The sequence below is a fragment of the Doryrhamphus excisus genome, chromosome 9 (genome assembly GCF_030265055.1).
Source record: "Doryrhamphus excisus isolate RoL2022-K1 chromosome 9, RoL_Dexc_1.0, whole genome shotgun sequence".
Taxonomy (NCBI): domain Eukaryota; kingdom Metazoa; phylum Chordata; class Actinopteri; order Syngnathiformes; family Syngnathidae; genus Doryrhamphus; species Doryrhamphus excisus.
This window is the reverse complement of record NC_080474.1, coordinates 20,148,686-20,169,477: the sequence shown is the minus strand read 5'-3', so window position 1 is coordinate 20,169,477 and position 20,792 is coordinate 20,148,686. Positions and strand designations below refer to the sequence as shown.

Sequence of the window (20,792 nt, the reverse complement as noted above, 5' to 3'; positions counted from 1 at the left end):
TCAAAATAATGAATTGGTATAAGTATAGTTAACTTAAAATTTTCTTAAAAGTTCTACTTAAAAATGTTGATTGCCGGTTGCATTATCCGTCTTTTCAGTTGATTTAAATTGTGATTTTTGATTAATATGGACTTTTTGCAGATTTGTGTAACCTACTTAAAAGAATTCGTAGTATCTTTTAAACATGAATAAATCAAACCAAGAGTTGAAATGAGAACGAAAATGAAAGAATGGAGAATGCATGACAGAGAGAATGAGAAAAAGAAAGCTATTTCTCTTTTCATCCACAAATTAAAAAAGTATATCTAATATCAACTCCAAATATTAAAGCTCTGATATACTCAAATGTTTGAGTTTATTATATATAAAGTGTCCTAAAAGAGCCACTACTAAGCCATTTGCCCTGTAAAGAATCAACAACAGTTTGTCACCCAGACAAAAGTCCTCCCTTTTGGTGCGCTGTCGTCGCCAGCCATTGGTGGATGGCTGGGCTCATTAGCATAAGCTCCAGTTTATAGACGGCCTGCAAAGTTGAAGCTGCCACTGATTCATTCTGACAGGACACAAGCTCAGCCCTGCTCATTAATGACTTCTACAGGCAGAACTTTTTAAACGAGGATTGTGTGCAAAAATGGCAAAACTTCTGCCTGGCTGCTGCTGCTTTTTGGTTGCTTTATTTATTTGCACGGTCCAGTGCACCACCACGAGATATTTCACCTACGAAGAGGATTCACCGGGGACAGAAATAGGCAACCTGTCCAGAGATCTGAAGATTGACCCAGCTGATGGACACGACACCTCCTTCCGCTTCATGCAGGAGAATAACTCCTCCGTGGTGCACATGAGGGAGGCCGACGGGCTGCTGAGCGTGGCCGAGCTCATCGACCGGGAGCTGCTGTGTCCCGACGGTTCCCCGCGGTGTTTCCTCACCTTCGACGTGGTTGCTCTCTCCAGAGACAAATACCAGCTCATCCATGTGGAGATCGAAGTGCGGGACATCAATGACCATGCGCCCATGTTCGCACGCAACGACACCAGCTTGGAGATCATGGAGAACGAGCCCCTGGACGCACGCTTCCCGATGCCCATCGCCGTGGACCCGGACGTGGGTGAGAATTACATCCAGAGTTACAACATCTCCCCCAGCAGTCACTTCATCGTGGAGATGCGGCAGAGAGAAGACGGGCTTAAGATCGCAGAGCTGGTCCTGGTGAGGGAGCTGGACCGGGAGATGGAGGACTCCTATGTTGTGGAGGTGACCGCCACCGATGGAGGCGTGCCCGCTAGGTCTGGATCAATGACGGTTCGAATCAAGGTCCTGGACTTCAACGACAACGGGCCTACTTTTGAGCACGGCTCCCTGAAGGTGGAGCTCAACGAGGACTCTCCAGTGGGCCACCGCGTGGTCCGAGTGCACGCCTTTGATCCAGATGAAGGCATAAATGGCGAAGTGATGTACGCGTTTGACTCCATCTCACCTGAAGCAGCTCGCGTTTTCCACATCGATCCACACACAGGTGACGTGACCCTTAGAACCCGGGTGGACTTCGAAAGAAGACGGTCCTACGAGCTCCTTGTCAAGGCGTCAGATTTAGGCGCTAGACCCGCATCGTCAAGCTGTAAGATCTCCATCGAGGTTTTAGATGTGAACGACAACGCGCCCGAGATCAGCATCAAGCCCATGACCCCCAGCGCCGACGCCGTAGCCTACATTACCGAAGCGGCTGCAGCAGAGAGCTTCGTCGCTCTCATCAGCACCGCAGACAGGGACTCCGGCTCCAATGGATACGTGCGCGTCAGCCTCCTCGGCCACGAGCATTTCACCCTGCAGCAAGCCTACGGCGAGACCTTCATGATCGTCACCACGTCCACTTTGGACCGAGAGAGGATCCCTGAGTACAACCTGACTGTTGTTGCAGAGGATTTGGGTAATCCTCCTTTTAAAACAGTGAAACAGTACACTATCAGGGTCACTGACGAAAACGACAACGCCCCTCTGTTCAGTAAATCGGTGTATGAAGTGTCCGTCATCGAGAACAACATCCCCGGCTCTTACGTCACCACCGTTGTGGCTCGTGATCCCGATGTGGGCAAGAACGGCAAAGTCTCGTATAAGATTCTAGACTCTGAAGTACCAGGAGGGTCACCCGTGTCCACCTATGTCTCCGTGGACGCACAAACAGGTTCTTTGTACACCGTGAGATCTTTTGACTATGAGAGCATCCAGGAAGTGGAGCTGGTCATCCAAGCTGAAGACAAAGGTGTCCCCTCGCTATCCAGCACCTCAACAATCAAGATCCGAGTCGTAGACCAGAACGACAACTACCCTTATTTCACTTTCCCGATACTTTTTAATGACTCTGCTGACATTCCACTGCCCTTGAACGCCCCTTCGTCGTATCTAGCCTTGCGTCTCTCTGCTGAAGATATGGACGACGGTGTGAATGGCGACCTGTCGTACCACATGCTTCAAGGCGACCACAAGCTTTTCACCATCAATAAAGACACAGGAGAGATCGCACTCAAGCAGTGGCTAGTGGCCCAAATCGGGGACACATTGGACCTTGTCGTGGCCGTGAGCGACCATGGACGCTCGCCGCTCTCCAGCAGCGCCACGATACGTTTCGTGGTCACCGACACGGAGCCCTCAGAGGACCAAGCGGTGGTGTTCTTACATTCAGACGACAACGAAGAAGGCATCATGGCAGGGTTGGACGGGTCGCTGGTTGTCATCATCGTGCTCAGCGGGGGGTGCGCTCTGTTGCTGGTCGCCATTGTTGCCGTCGCTGTGAAGTGCAGAGTGGGACGCAGCAGCGCAGGGATCTCCAAAAGAGAGGCACATCACAATTTATTTGAGAGTAGGCCGCCCATGGGGTCAGCGCATGGCAACATTTACACTGGTCAGAGGGGTTTCTTCCTGGAGAGGACGGCGTCTAGTCTAGATGACTCCTGCTTGTATGAAGAGAGGAGCAGCGACTCTGAGTCAAAGGTGGGTTCCATTTTTTGTTTTTTTTTCAAAATCACAAGTTCTGCACCTCAAACTTCAGCTCACCTTTTTGTTTTTGTTTTTTTTAGATGTTCCTGCCCTCTAAGCTTTTCCAAACATCAGCATGGCAAGGCGACAAATACTGCTTGCAAGTGAGGTAAGAGAGACTACCATCCAAAATGTGCAGCGAGCTTCTATTGGGGAGGGAGGTCATCAATAATCAAGCTAATGTGTTACACTGGTGGCTCATGCTGCTTCTATGTGCTGATTGGGAATTGCAGTGGCATCGGCAACACGGACCAACTGAGCGTGAAGGACAGCGGCAAAGGGGACAGCGACTTCAATGATTCCGACTCTGACATCAGTGGAGATGGAGGCAAGAGGAGCTTCAGCACCTTTCACCCCAAACAGAAGAGTAAGTCCTTTTTTTTACTACTTTTTCGTCTGCCTGAGCAAAGTTATTAAAAGTTAAAAATGATTCGGCTCAATTAAAAAAAATTAAAATAGCGTATAATTATTATTTCAATATATTTTTTTAAGTTAGAATATTAAATGAAATGAAATCTAATTATAAAAATTATTTGGTTTTGGTAAGAATGAAAATAACAGGAATAATAAATAAAAAAATAAAGGGAAGAATATTCCAATTAATCTAATTATTTTTTAATATTTACTAATACTTTATATGAAATAAAATTCATAAAAGGCAAAATACTTAGTTTAATCTAAATATTACTTTAATCTATTATTTAAGATGATTCAAATTTTACAAAGTAAACACACATTTTTACAGTATTTACAGTAAATATTTACTGAAAAATTATACATACTTACAAAACATTTATGGGAAAAAAGTATTAAAATATTTTTTAATTATCAAATTTAAAACAATAATATAGGAATGTAAGGGTATCCATTGAAAATATAGATATTTTCAAAATATATTGTTTGAAATAATAATACATTAATGATAATGTAATAAAATAATATAATAAAATAATATATTATAATATAATTATTTTTATCTTTTTTTTTAATATATATAATATTTAGTAATAATAATACTATTTTTTAATTATAATATAATAAAATTAAACAAAAGAAGGAATATTTTACAGTAAATATTTACTGAAAATAATACATACTTAAAAAAACATTTATGGAAAAAACTATTGAAATATTTTTTACTTATTAAATTAAAAAATAATAATAATATAGGAATGTAAGGGTATCCATTGAAAATATAGATATTTTCAAAATATATTATTTGAAATAATAATACAATATTAATGATAATGTAATACAATAATATAATAAAATATAATATAATAAAATTATTTTTTATTTTTATATATAATATTTAATAATATTTTTTAAAATTATAATATAATAAAATTAAACAAAAGAAGGAATATGAGACAAGATGTCTCATATGTTTATAAATCCAACACATACATTACTTCAATTACATTACTTCATTACAGTAAGACTTCAAATGTGTTGTCTAATATTGTGTCCCTCTCATGTAGCAATAATTAAACAGAATGGATTAATTACATATGACAGGAACAAAGCAGCTTTGCTGTAAAAAATGTCAATCAAAAGTGAGCACTGACACTTTTGTAAAGGCAGAACCTTTGGACTACAACTCATTAGGCCCTAATGATGTGTACAGTACATAACACATTCTGTTTAAGACGCAATTTCATCCTTATTTTCCTCCCTTACTTTAGGTTCATCCAGCACTGCTAACAGTTTAGGGGGAGATTGCCAAGGAACCTACTGTGCGATACCGCCACAGTGCTTCAGGACCCCCCGAGACTTGGCGTACGCCAACGGCTTCTCCCCGGCAACACTTTTCAATGATATGCACCGTTATAACCACTCCTGGAAGGACTCTTCTTACGGTACCAATCCACAAAAAACACGATGCACCGTACAGACCTTCTCCGGAAGAACCCTCCCGCCTTACCTCCCCCAGTCTCACAATGAGGCACCCATCCAGAAGCAGAGTCCAAATATTGTTACAGTAGCCACAGAGTTAGAGGTTGCCACTATGTTTTAAAGTGCAACCTCATGTAAATATTTGTAAAAAGACAACCAGTATTAGTTTATAGCATTGTTGAAGACATAGGTTCCCAGTTGTGTTGGGGGTACGTGAAAAAAAAAGAAAAATAATTAGAGCCTGACACTCACAATTACAAGTGCACCTGAACACCTCAAGTGTGCATTAGTAGGGGGTACAGAATAAGGACGACAATCCACGATGATTTGACGTATATTCACCCTCAGGATTTATTCTTCCTCTCAAAAATAACATTTCAGATATCATAAGATGATTACATCAACAATTACCAATTTGTTTCCAGACACATTTCGCATTTTTTAATTAGCCTGCTTCATGCTATTAACTGTACATTAAAGCTAGCTAGCATTAGCCATTTCGCTTATGTTCAAATGCTCTACAACACATTTTATAACAAACATTTAGCAGTCAGCTGTTTACTCTAGCAATTTTTTAAACTCTTTACAGCTGTTAAAATATTAATTATGTCTACTTTGTACTAACCTGTGGTACAGAATAAGGAAAACAATTCACGATGATTTATGACGTATATTCACTCTCAAGATTTATTCTTCCTCTGTGGTTTTGTCACCTACTCTATACCACCATTGCTGCTAGCGCCCCCTAATGGACCTTGCGGTATTACACCCAAACGCCAACAATGGAAATTTGGTTATTTTAGAAACAAACATATAAAAAAAATAGTAGGGTGTCTTTTTTTTTTATTTTACAAGTGAATTTTATTTGTATGACATGAACTATTACTAATCTTAAATGCTCTAACCATATTTATGCATTTTAAACAGTTTTTTAAACCATGTTACCTTATCTTTTATGTACCTTACACAACTGTAAAATATTTTGGGAACCACTGGTCTAAGAATATACTGTATATTTGTATTTAAATGAGTCTCCTATCTTGCCCCATGACTTCTTTTCCAATAAATGTGTGATTGATAAATGAAACCCATCCTGTACTCTTTATTTCTGGTTCAAATAGCACATCACGTATTTGTGACTTTTTCCAAAATATTATTAGTATGATGTGTTTACTTGCATAGCAATAGCAACCTTTAAGCGGTGTCAAGCAGGCAACATGCTTTTTAGCTCATTTTGTTCACAGACTTCCACACTTTCTCTCTGGCTAATAAGGTATTTGGTCAAATGTGTTGTTTTGATCTCTTGTCATCAGAAGAAAAAGAGTGAAATATGCTTTTTCTTAGCGTATATTGTATATTAAGTGGAAGTTCCAAGGTTTTAAGGCTATTTCAAAGCAGTATGATGTCCCTGTGGCAACCGTCCAGTGCATGATCAACAACCACAAGAGGTTCAACACTGTTAAAATCTGTGGGTGGAAAAAAGTCAAATTGAAAGGAGGTGTCACGGTCCCCCATCAAGCAAGTTATGCACAGAGGACGTCTCCCTGGACGGAGGCCTTGGTAGATGCCGCTGCCGTGGAAGAAACATCTGAGGGCTTGCCCGGGCCCTTGCTCGAGGTTATCTCAAGCAGGATTCCAGCTTTTGGTGAACCATTCTGTGGTCTGATGAGATGAATTTTGGAGTTATTTTCCTTCCTGCTTTCTCAACTCCCACCCATATATTCCTGTACATTCATACAGACAGACAATGATTGCATGCTAGCTGTTAGCATGATAGTCATTAGCATTGTTAGCATTTTGTTGGGATTCTTCCCAATTTTAAATAAGTGGAAGTTTAGACTGTGTCGGAAAAAGTCAGGGTTCTCACAATGATGCATGAAAGGAAATCCCACTTCTGGTACCAAATATAGTTCCGAATCCCACTCATATATTCCTGTATATACATACATACATACAGACAATGATCGCATGCTAGCTGTTAGCATGATAGTCATTAGCATTGTTAGCATATTGTTGGGATTCTCTAAATTTTGAATAAGTGGAAGTTTAGACTGTGTCGGAAAAAGTCAGGGTTCTCACAATGATGCATGAAAGGAAATCCCACTTCTGGTACCAAATATAGTTCCGAATCCCACTCATATATTCCTGTTTATACACACATACAGACAACGATTGTATGCTAGCTGTTAGCATGATAGTCATTAGCATTGTTAGCATATTATTGGGATTCTCTAAAATTTTAAATAAGTGGAAGTTTAGACTGTGTCGGAAGAAGTCAGGGTTCTCACAATGATGCATGAAAGGAAATCCCACTTCTGGTACCAAATATAGTTCCGAATCCCACTCATATATTCCTGTATATACATACATACAGACAATGATTGCATGCTAGTCATTAGCATTGTTAGCATTTTGTTGGGATTCTTCCCAATTTTAAATAAGTGGAAGTTTAGACTGTGTCGGAAGAAGTCAGGGTTCTCACAATGAGGCATGAAAGGAAATCCCACTTCTGGTACCAAATATAGTTCCGAATCCCACTCATATATTCCTGTACATACATACATACAGACAGTCAATGATTGCATGCTAGCTGTTAGCATGATAGTCATTAGCATTGTTAGCATTTTGTTGGGATTCTTCCCAATTTTAAATCAGTAGAAGTTTGGACTGTCGGAAGAAGTCAGGATTCTCACAATGATGCATGAAAGGAAATCCCACTTCTGGTACCAAATATAGTTCCGAATCCCACTCATATATTCCTGTATATACATACATACAGACAATGATCGCATGCTAGTCATTAGCATTGTTAGCATTTTGTTGGGATTCTCCCAAATTTTAAATCAGTAGAACTTTAGACTGTGTCGGAAGAAGTCAGGGTTCTCACAATGATGCATGAAAGGAAATCCCACTTCTGGTACCAAATATAGTCCCGAATCCCACTCATATATTCCTGTATATACATACATACAGACAATGACTGCATGCTAGCTGTTAGCATTTTGTTGGGATTCTTTCAAATTTTAAATCAGCAGAAGTGTCGGAAGAAGTCAGGGTTCTCACAATGATGCATGAAAGGAAATCCCACTTCTGGTACCAAATATAGTTTATTTCCCGATAAAGTCTAATGGCGCGTTATATTTATATTTCAATGCAACGCTTGCTATCCTACAAGATGTCCTGCTCCTTCTCAGTTGAAACAGTGCAGAACGTCGTTTTAGGATCCGCTCGTCACGCAACTCTTCCTCTAAAGCCAATCCTTTCCCACTCCGATTGGAGTTTTCTATCATGCACGAGTCTTGTCCCAGTCGGAATCTACATGATCAAGACTGCAGTCAGTGATGATCAGATGTAAAATCTCATGCTGCTCCATTACCCGGGAGACGGGCTTTGAAGACTCCCAGGTTACTCGGCTGAGCTTCTTGCATGCAAATGAGGGCGGGAAGCGCTTGTGGTGGAGCGGGGAGAAAAATAGACAAGGAGCCATTATATGCCAACACGTGAAGCTGCAGGGCTGTTGTCACTCCTGCTTGCCATCTTTTATGTCATTTACATCTGTGTGCATAACTGGCTGTCTCACGTCTCCACGCGGGGGCCAAAGTGTCAACACGAGCAGACTCTTAACAGCGAATACACGTTTACCACGGAGGTTGCTCTTTTGCTTCATGAAGTGGCCTCTTCAAGAGCTTTCTAATGAGAAAACATTGGAACACGCACTCCACAGACAAAAGTCTTCTTCAATCATTTGGTTTGCGGCAAACCGTGTCCTTAAAAACATGCATGCTCGGGTGGATATTTGTTGAATATTTTTGCCTATTTATTTTTTTTAATACAGCACCCCGCTGTATATTTTTAATTGACTCCGACTGTCAAATAACCTGCCATGGGGCCAAACAAAGTGCTAGCTCATTGATAAAGAACATAAAAAACACAATTGATTCAACCATGCTGGTATATAAGGGAAGAACCCATCAATAATAAAATAAATTAAAAAAAAAATTTATAAAATAAAAAAATAGAATTATTCTCAATTTTTGCTCCCAAGAAAATTTCCGTTATTCCATATTCAATCAATAAATTAGTATTTACTGTATATAGCACCAATATACAACTCATGGCATTTTCCACATGGAGGTCACATTCATAAATGAAAAACAGAGAACCAAATGAAACCACACATGAGCAAGCACTTGGCGATGGAGGCAAGGAAAAACTCCCTCTGGGGAAGAAACCTTGGACAGAACCCAGGCTCTGTGGGGCGGCCATCTGTCTTGACCGGTTGGGTTAAAGTAGGGTATAAAAATAGAGAGGCATTGATGGTAGATCAAGCCTGAAGTAGTCTAAGTCTAAGTCTACCCACACCTCCAATTTCTATTTAAAAAGATATCCTTTTTATTTTGCTTTTATCAAACCATTTTTTAATATCATAAATTAATTTGTGACTTTTTGTATTAGTTCTTTTGTGCTGTCTCCAGAACAACATGCAGTAGTATTGTTTGCAAATTATACTAGCTTTTGGTTTTTCATTACTTTACAGATGTCATTACTATATAGGTTGAACAGTTTTGGTTCCAGTATTGACCCATGGGGTACGCCGCACAATGTATTGAAGCTTGCGGATGTACTTTCAAATCTAACAGTCTGATTCTATACCTTTATAGTTTTTTAATCAGGATGTTGTGATTCATTGCAAGGAAGGTTTGTTGTCGTTTTGTAATATTGGTAATTTTATCGGTTATTTAAATTCGTAGCTTGGAAGTTGAAATGTTGACTTTCTATCCGTATTGGCTGTCCACAAGTAATTCTTTATTTACACATAAGTCCAACCTGTTTTTAATTATGGTAATAAAGAAAGTGGTTGGTAGTTTGTGAATTGATGTTTCCGCTCATCAGAGCAAGACTTCCAGGTCCTGAAGCAGCAAACAGCCCCAGACCATCACACTACCACCATCATATTTTACTAACATAAAGTCATATTGTCAGAATTTTTCATTTACCAACTAAACTTTCTATTTTTAAAAACTATTAGAACATTTTCAAAAGTGTAAAAAAAATATTATTATGACAATCATACTACCACCACCATATTTTACTGTTGGTATGATGTTCTTTTTCTGAAATGCTGTGTTACTAACATAAAGTCATATTATTAGAATCAATTTGTAATTTCCTGTAATATTGGAATTTTTTAAAAAGTGTAAAAAAAATATTATTATGACCATCATACTGCTACCACCATATTTTACTGTTGGTATGATGTTCTTTTTCTGAAATGCGGTGTTACTAACATAAAGTCATATTATTAGAATCAATTTGTAATTTACCAACTAAACTTTCTACTTTAAGAAAATATTCCTGTAATATTAGAACATTTTAAAAAGTGTAAAAAAATATTATTATGACAATCATACTACCACCACCATATTTTACTGTTGGTACAATGTTCTTTTTCTGAAATGCGGTGTTACTAATATAAAGTCATATTATTAGAATCAATTTGTAATTTACAAACTGAACGTTCTACTTTAAGAAAATATTCCTGTAATATTAGAACATTTTTAAAAGTGTAAAAAAATATTATTATGACAATCATACTACCACCACCATATTTTACCGTTGGTATAATGTTTTTTTTTTCTGAAATGCGGTGTTACTAATATAAAGTCATATTATTAGAATCAATTTGTAATTTACAAACTGAACGTTCTACTTTAAGACAAATATTGGAAAATTTTCAAAAGTGTAAAAAAATATTATTATGTCAATCATACTACCACCACCATATTTTACTGTTGGTATGATGTTCTTTTTCTGAATGTGGTGTTACTAATATAAAGTCATCGTATTAAAATCAATTTGTAATTTACAAACTGAACTTTCTACTTTAAGAAAATATTCCTGTAATATTAGAACATTTTAAAAAGTGTAAAAAAATATTATTATGACAATCATACTACCACCACCATATTTTACTGTCGGTATAATGTTCTTTTTCTGAAATGCGGTGTTACTATTATAAAGTCATATTATTAGAATCAATTTGTAATTTACAAACTGAACGTTCTACTTTAAGAAAAATATTGGAAAAATTTCAAAAGTGTAAAAAAATATTATTATGACCATCATACTACCACCACCATATTTTACTGTTGGTATGATGTTCTTTTTCTGAAATGCGGTGTTACTAATATAAAGTCATATTATTAGAATCAATTTGTAATTTACCAACTGAACTTTCTACTTTAAGAAAATATTCCTGTAATATTAGAACATTTTCAAAAGTGTAAAAAAATATTATTATGACAATCATACTACCACCACCATATTTTACCGTTGGTATAATGTTTTTTTTTTCTGAAATGCGGTGTTACTAATATAAAGTCATATTATTAGAATCAATTTGTAATTTACCAACTGAACGTTCTACTTTAAGACAAATCTTGGAACATTTTCAAAAGTGTAAAAAAATATTATTATGACAGTCATACTACCACCACCATATTTTACTGTTGGTATGATGTTCTTTTTCTGAATGTGGTGTTACTAATATAAAGTCATCGTATTAAAATCAATTTGTTATTTACAAACTGAACTTTCTACTTTAAGAAAATATTCCTGTAATATTAGAACATTTTCAAAAGTGTAAAAAAATATTATGACAATCATACTACCACCACCATATTTTACTGTTGGTATAATGTTTTTTTTTTCTGAAATGCGGTGTTACTAATATAAAGTCATATTATTAGAGTCAATTTGTAATTTACCAACTAAACTTTCTACTTCCTGTAATATTAGAATTTTTTTCAAAAGTGTAAAAAAAAAATTATTAATCAACTGCAATACAAGAAAAAGTTCATTTTTTCCTGGACAAAAAAAAAAGATACATAAGATTCCAACTTTTACTACATTTACAGAAACTTTATTTACAACTTTATTCATATAACAGTACAACTCTAGTACTCCTTCATAGGTTGCCATTAGATTACACGGGTGTACTTGATGGCGTGTCCGGCGGGCGTACTGTACATCCGCACATTTCAAACCTGCGTTCCAAATGTTCCGTTTGTCAGCGTGTTCTCTCATTGTCGCTCATTATCTTTTTAAGGTCACTCCAAAATGTGCCTGCGAGGATGGAAGGATGGTCACAAATGACATGATAGCTATCTGAGGGCCTCTCCAGAGGAGATAATCGTTTCTAAAACTGCTGCCAAGGAGCTAAAACTGATGACAGATTGAACCATTTTGCGTCATTCCTTTCTATGGGGAGGGGTTGTTGGAAAGAAAATGGGGAAAGAGTTGTGTTGCATTGGCGTAAGGATAAAAAAAAAAAAACTCTTCAGCCTTTTGATAGCGGTGATAAAAGCTGGGATGGAGCGGATTAGTTGCCTTTTTTTTTTTTCTTCTTGCATAAAGCTCTAAACAAAGCTCCCACGCATTCCTGCAATATGCTTCATGGAAATACATCCTCATGGTATATTTTACAGCTCTGTTTGCACTTCTTTGCGGTCTTATTAACTCTCATCCAGGCTTTCAGCGCTTTAAAGATGCATCGGGGCACACGTAGACAAAATAAAAGAGGCGAGCAATAAAGAAGAGGGTCATATCTGTGCCCTGGGTGACGTGTTCCGATCTGACAGATAGCCAATTTAACACTGAGGGAAAATGCATTTATCAATCAATATGATAGGCTTGCCTTCATTATAAGCTCCTTGTAGGTCAAACAGCGGCTCGCTGACTTGTCAAATTGGGCCACGGGGCTTCATACATTCATCTACACGTTTGCAATGAAAGGTGCTTCTCCATTCCAAATGGACTTCATGTGAATGTAAGACAGCAGAGAAAAAAGACTGGCTTTTATTCATGACAAATGGCCGCCACGGTGGTGGAGTGTCTAAATGTTGGTTCTCCCATAGCTGGTGTACGCTCTCATATTCATCTTTGTAAGAAGGTTTGGGTATCGACGTTTGGACGCGGTAGAGAAATAAAAAAAAAAAAAGATGCCATTTGTTTTCCAGCTGACAGTTTGTTTAATGGGAGAGCTGCTGTCAATACATTCATTTACTTTGAAAGAAATAGGCGGCTTCATCCATAGTCGCTCCATTAAGAGCAGCTCAAAACACAACAAAGCGAACTCTTTGTTTGATGCACTGCGACTACAGACACTTTCTACAGCTTTTTTTTGGAATATTGTCCAAAAACAAGAAAAAAAATTTTTTTCCTTCTACCCAAGCAGATCAGAGCTTTTCTTCCTCACACTTGCACTCACGCAGTTTGTACCGCTGGAAAAAAAGTGTCTCTAGCAAATAAGATAAGGATGCTTGTTTTAAAAAAATGCTCATGAATGAAGCCGTCATCAAACAAAAGCCCAGCAGCTAAGAAATAAATTATTTTTTCTCTATCTGCTGATATTTCACTAATTTTGAAAACAAATATGTATTTGTATATTTGTATTTGTGTACGTAATTCCTGAAATAATACAACTTCTTTCTCATAGAAATACCACTTTCTTTTCATACAAATATGCATTTTTTTCTTGATATTATGACATAATCCTCAAAAGATTATGAAAAGGTTTTCTTTAAAGCATATTATTTTTGTAATATTATGACTTTTTCTGAATAGATTCTGGATCGATAACACCTTTGTCCCAGATGATTACTAATTTATTCTCATAAGTGGTCAATTTTTTAAAATATTTGTTTTTATCCTGACAAAATATGGCTATTCCTGGAAGATTATTATTTTTATATTTATATATTTTTTTATATATATTATATTTATTTATATATTTTTTATTTTTATATTAAAAACCTAAAAGGACGATGCCTTTTTTTCTTTAAAAAACATGCCCATTCCCAGAAAACTGCAGCTTTTTTTCCACAATATTACTTTATTCTCATAACATAACAGTTTTGTAAAAATAAAAAAAGGTTTTTAAATAAATAAAAAAATATTATTTTATTTTATGTAAATTGTGCTTTTTTTCTTAAAATTTACAAATTAAAATTACAAATGTAATGCCATAATATAAAGATTACAACCTGTTATTCTATACAAAAATATGGACATGATAGTACATATATTTTATCTTTTCAGAAAAAAACAAACAAACAAATGTATTTTTGGAACTTAAAATAATGAAATACATAAAATGAAAAAAAAATGAAACACATTTTTTCTTTTAATATTAGCTAGTAATATAATATTAGATCTTTATTCTTACGAGATAATGTTTTTCTCTTGAAAACAAAATATTATTCACACATTTTTTTTTCATGTAACTTTTTACAAAAATATTTTTTCTAATATTAGGTTTTTAAAAAAAATCACCCATTATGATTTTGAGTTCATTTCAGGTATGAATGTGAGTGTGAATGGTTGTTTGTCTATATGTGCCCTGTGATTGGCTGGCGACCAGTCCAGAGTGTACCCCGCCTCTCACCCGAAGACAGCTGGGATAGGCTCCAGCAACCCCTTGACCCTCGTGAGGATAAGCGGTAGAAACCTTTCCTTTTGTTGCTGCTGCGTCCCGCAGCCGACCAGTTGAAAAGCCCTGTGCTAAAAGTTGTACGTGCACAATCACATGCGCACTCTTGATCACCTGGCCTCAGGCAATCATCCTTCCAAGCCAAACGTAACACAAAGTCATTATTTAGCAGTCAGCAGCTTTGCTCTAAGCCTCGTCGACAGGCTGCAAAGGGAGAGGAAACAGGTAGCTTGGCTCTGGATCTCCACGGTAATGTTGCCAGGCAACCGGCATAGTCACAAGTGGTCAAGAGACACTCATGCACATCACCTCTCTTAACACCACACAATGTCATTTGTGCACCTCCATTTTCCTGCCCAATCTAACAAAATGTGTGAAATGGCGACATGTGTCCCTTCTGGACGGACGTCTCAAACCGGCTTTATCGTTGATCTTCTGCTTCATGGCTTCATTTTCATGCATAAAGCGATTGGAGAAACTCTCAGTCACAGAGCAAATATTAGCATTTCCCAAATGTCACACTTGCATTCATCTTAAGAACAATCAATTCCTTGCAAGTCCATTTAGGAAGGAAATATTACTCTATCTCACGCCGTCTCGCCTGAAGACAGCTGGGATAGGCTCCGGCACCCTTGCGACCCTCGTGAGGATAAGCGGTAGAAAATTGATGAATATTAGTAATATCTATTTCTAGATCCATCACCAGGTTGCATAACTTCAACTCTTAGACTATAGACTATATTGACAGTTACTATGCTACGCATTATGTCATTGTATGGTCATATCACCTCGTACTTTGGTACGTGACAACGACAAAAAAAATTAAAAATAATAAAAAAAAGCAGGAAGTGAACAAATGTAATAGTTACTGATTGTAAAAGTACCAGATGGAGGGGTAGGATTTAATAAGCTTTGCTTCTTCCTACTCCTTTTGGACATGTGAAATAGTTTTTTTTAATTAAAAATTTAAAAATTCAAAACAATTTAAATTAATAAAATTTAAAAAATAAAAAACAATAAAAAAAAACCCAAAAACTTAAACCATATTCGGAAAGCAGGAGGTGAACAAATGTAACAGTTACTGATTGTAAAAGTACCAGATGGAGGGGTAGGATTTAATAAGCTTTGCTTCTTCCTACTCCTTTTGGACATGTGAAATAGTTTTTTTTTAATTAAAAATTTAAAAAATTTTTAATTAATAAAATTTTAAAAATAAAAAACAATAAAAAAAAAAACTTAAACCATATTCAGAAAGCAGGAAGTGAACAAATGTAACAGTTACTGATTGTAAAAGTACCAGATGGAGGGGTAGGATTTAATAAGTTTTGCTTCTTCCTACTCCTTTTGGACATGTGGAATAGTTTTTTTTAAATTAAAAATTTAAAAATTCAAAAAATTTTAAATTAATAACATTTTAAAAATAAAAAAAAACAATAAAAAAACCCCAAAAACTTAAACCATATTCGGAAAGCAGGAAGTGAACAAATGTAACAGTTACTGATTGTAAAAGTACCAGATGGAGGGGTAGGATTTAATAAGTTTTGCTTCTTCCTACTCCTTTTGGACATGTGGAATAGTTTTTTTTTTAATTAAAAATTTAAAAATTCAAAAAAGATTAAATTAATAAAATTTGAAAAATAAAAAAACAATTAAAAAAAACCCCAAAAAACTTAAACCATATTCGGAAAGCAGGAAGTGAACAAATGTAACAGTTACTGATTGTAAAAGTACCAGATGGAGGGGTAGGATTTAATAAGCTTTGCTTCTTCCTACTCCTTTTGGACATGTGGAATAGTTTTTATTAATTAAAAATTTAAAAATTCAAAAAATTTTAAATTAATAAAATTTAAAAAATAAAAAAACAATAAAAAAACCCAAAAAACTTAAACCATATTCGGAAAGCAGGAAGTGAACAAATGTAACAGTTACTGATTGTAAAAGTACCAGATGGAGAGGTTAGGATCCCCGAAAGCATCAAAACATAACAAAAGAGACCATCACACTACCACCACCATATTTTACTGCTGGTATGATGTTCTATTTCTGAAATGCGAGATGTAAACCTTCCAAAAAGTTCAACTTTTGTCCATCAGACCGCAGAGTATTTTCCCAAAGGTCTTGAGGATCATCATGTTTTTGTTCGGCAATGGTTTTCGTCTTGGAACTCTTGGCCATGCAGGCCGTTTTTTGTCCAGTGTCTTTCTTATGGTGGAGTCATGAACACTGACCTTAACTGAGGCAAGTGAGGCCTGCAGTGGATGTTGTTGTGGGGTCTTTTGCGACCTCTTGAATGAGTTGTCGCTGTTCTCTTGGGGTCATTTTGGTTGGCCAGTCACTCCTGGGAAGGTTCACCACTGTTCCATGTTTTAGGCCATGTCTGTATAATGGCTCTCACTGTGGTTTGCTGGAGTCCCAAAGCTTTAGAAATGACTTTATAACCTTTTCCACACTGATAGATCTCAGTTATGTTTTAACGGGGTGGACTATCAGTTTTTCACACTTTTTCATGTAGGTTTGGACTTTTTTTCCCCTTAATAATAAAAGGTTTATAATTAATAAAATGTTAATATTTATTTTTTTATGATTTTCTTTGATGATTTAAAACAGACTTAAAACATTTCAGTCTGAAAAACATGCACACAAAAAAAAAATCAGGGAGGGTCGTTACAAAGATCTTTTTTTTAATTCCTTAGAGTCCATAATGACCAAAATAATAAAAAAAAAAACAAGTAGCAGATGTAATATAACACATTAAATTTCATTGCAGACTTAAACCCAAAACTATATACGTACCTTTATATAAAAAGTTCTACACAGCAGCTACCAACCATTGGTGTTTTTAAATAATTACTGTTAGCATTAGTGGAATTTATAAATGACTCAAACTGGGCCACAGAAGTGAAAATGTCAGCATTCATTAATTATGAATTCTCCAGGTGATTTAAAGGGGAGCCGTTTAAAAAAAAAAAAGCGTGAGTGAGTGTACAAGTTGTGCAAATATGTATGCCCTTTGGAAAAATCCATCTTCATTTATGAACTGTTTAGACCGGGCTGCAGGAGGTAGGCATACATACGCCAACACACGGGTTTTACACTATGTATATAAATTATATATATTTCTTATTTTTTGGCATGTTTGTGACACTTGAATTTTTCAGATCATCAAACAAATAAAATAAATATAAAGTAAATATCAATCAATGATAACACACCTGAACACAAAATGCAGTTTGGAAACGTTCTATTATTAAGGATTAAAAAAAATCAAAATCTGCATGACTCTGTGTGAAAAAGATAATTGTCCACACTCTTAAAATATAACTTAACTGATATTAATTGAGATCTATCAGTGTGGAAAAGGTTATAAACCCACTCCAGCAAACCACAGTGAGAGCCATTATCCACAAAAGGTGAACCTTCCAGGGAGTGGTCGGCAAAATTACCCCAAGAGTGAAGTGACAACTCATCCAAGAGGTCACAAAAGACCCCACAACAACATCCGGGAGAAAAAAGTCCAAACCTACATGACCCTGTGTGAAAAAGTGATAGTCCACTCCATTAAAACATAACTGAGATCTATCAGTGTGGAAAAGGTTATAAAGTCATTTCTAAAGCTTTGGGACTCCAGCAAACCACAGTGGGAGCTATTATCCAGAAATGGCTTAAACATGGAACAGTAGTGAACCTTCCCAGGAGTGGCTGGCCAACCAAAATGACCCCAAGAGCACTGCGACAACTCATCCAAGAGGTCACAAAAGACCCCACAACAACACCCGGGAGAAAAAAGTCCAAACCAACATGACCCTGTGTGAAAAAGTCATAGTCCACCCCATTAAAACATAACTTAGATCTATCAGTGTGGAAAAGGTTATAAAGTCATTTCTAAAGCTTTGGGACTCCAGCAAACCACAGTGGGAGCCATTATCCAGAAATGGCTCAACACATATGGAACAGTGGTGAACCTTCCCAGGAGTGACTGGCCAACCAAAATGACCCCAAGAGCACAGCGACAACTCATCTAAGAGGTCACAAAAGACCCCACAACAACATCCGGGAGAAAAAAGTCCAAACCTACATGAAAAAGTGTGAAAAAGTGATAGTCCACCCAATTAAAACATAACTTAGATCTATCAGTGTAGAAAAGGTTATAAAGTCATTTCTAAAGCTTTGGGACTCCAGCAAACCACAGTGGGAGCCATTATCCAGAAATGGCTTAACACATATGGAACAGTGGTGAACCTTCTCAGGAGTGAGTGGCCAACCAAAATGACCCCAAGAGCACAGCGACAACTCATCCAAGAGGTCACAAAAGACCCCACAACAACATCCGGGAGAAAAAAGTCCAAACCTACATGACCCTGTGTGAAAAAGTGATAGTCCACCCCATTAAAACATAACTTAGATCTATCAGTGTGGAAAAGGTTATAAAGTCATTTCTAAAGCTTTGGGACTCCAGCAAACCACAGTGGGAGCCATTATCCAGAAATGGCTCAACACATATGGAACAGTGGTGAACCTTCCCAGGAGTGACTGGCCAACCAAAATGACCCCAAGAGCACAGCGACAACTCATCTAAGAGGTCACAAAAGACCCCACAACAACATCCACTGCAGGTCTCACTTGCCTCAGTTAAGGTCAGTATTCATGACTCCACCATAAAAAAGACATCTACCCTACAAGTAAGGCCACATTTCAAAAAAAGAACATCATATCATAACAACAGTAAAATATGGTGGTGGTAGTATGATGGTTGGGGCTGTTTTGCTGCTTCAGGACGTGGAAGACTTGGTGATTATCAATAAAAAAAAAATAACCCTGAATGAGAATGTCAAGCCATCTGTTGGTGACCTCAGGTGACCTCAACTTGCATTCTGCAGCAAAACACGCTAGGTTAATTAGCCACTCCAAATTGTCCATAGGTATGAATGTGAGTGTGAATGGTTGTTTGTCTATATGTGCCCTGTGATTGGTCCAGGGTCCAGGGTGGACCATTTTTTTTTTTTTAGGGTTATAATGATTTTTTTTTAACAATACTCCAAATTCTGTCTGGTCAAGTCCCCAACTGAAGACCCAGGTACCAAATCCACCTCTGGTTTAAAACCATGTGCTGCATGTGTTGTCTTTGCTTTAATTCCACTCTTGAACCGCTAGGGGGCAACATTACGCTATGCAGCCCTCCCCCACTCAAGTCATCCACACACGCAGTCCCACACACACACACACACACACAGCACCTCAAGTCACACTGCTGAATGCAATTTGAAGAATGTGATCAAAGAAACTAAATAGCAATTTATAGAGCATTTCATTAGAGTTCATTAGAAGTGGGGACTCTCTCTCTCTCGCTTTCCTTGTGCGGAGAATAGTCATTTCATGAGCTCTTGCTATTACGCGGGGTCACTGTTTTTTTAATGGACTACTGCTAAACGTCCCCTATGTTGCTACGTGCTTGCTATTCCAAATGTAGCACGCCATTGTGCCACAAATGGAGGCCTGTCCCCGACACCACACAGCTCATCACATGCGCTAATAAAATGGTGGTTGAAAGTTTGTCACACATTTGGGGAAAGTGTGACTGCAGTGTATTTATGCACCGTACCCCATGGACCTATAGGACTCCATAGGACTCCATAGGTATCTTTCAGGGCGCTAGTGAGCCTCTTGACTTTTTAGGATGACTGTAGTGCTTTCTTGTGTTTGGCAATGTGGAAGTAAGCCAAAAGGAGCCAAGGTCACCTGAAGTATCAGGCCTCATTTGTTTGTGCAAATAACGAGGGGTGCGCCAACCTTGGGAGTGGCAGGATGGAAAACATGGCAAAGGAGTGCATGCTACCCATTCCTGTTGTTCATTCAATCATTCATTTTCTACCGTTTATCCTCACAAAGGTCACGGGGCTGCTGGAGCCTATCCCAGCTGTCTTCGGGCGAGAGGCGCAGCACACCCTGGACTAGTGGCCAGCCAATCACAGGGCACATATAGTCATTTTCTATCGCTTATCCTCACGAGGTTCGCGGGGGTGCTGGAGCCTATCCCAGCTGTCTTCGGGCGAGAGGCTACTTTTACAATGTGCCGAAGCTGGTGGTCACAAAAGGCCCCCTGGACTGCACAGTAGACACCCGTGACCTATACGAACATTAATTCATTAATTCATTTATTTTCTGCCACTTATCCTCACGAGGGTCGTGGGGGTGCTGGAGCCTATCCCAGATGTCTTCGGGCGAGAGGCGCAGTACACCCTGGACTGGTGGCCAGCCAATCACAGGGCACATATAGTCATTTTCTATCACGTATCTTCACGAGGTTCACAGGGGTGCTGGAGCCTATCCCAGCTGTCTTTGGGCGAGAGGCTACTTTTACAATGTGCCGAAGCT

General features: G+C 37.6%; 1 protein-coding gene across 1 annotated transcript; it reads left to right on the top strand.

Moving 5' to 3' along the window:
- Positions 1-561: 561 nt before the first annotated feature.
- pcdh8 (protocadherin 8) lies at positions 562-5,897 on the top strand. Its single transcript, XM_058082336.1, has 4 exons — positions 562-2,989; positions 3,076-3,143; positions 3,268-3,401; positions 4,720-5,897. The coding sequence occupies exons 1-4, from the start codon at positions 632-634 to the stop codon at positions 5,049-5,051; spliced, it is 2,892 nt and encodes a 963-aa protein (XP_057938319.1). The 5' UTR covers positions 562-631; the 3' UTR covers positions 5,052-5,897.
- Positions 5,898-20,792: the final 14,895 nt, after the last annotated feature.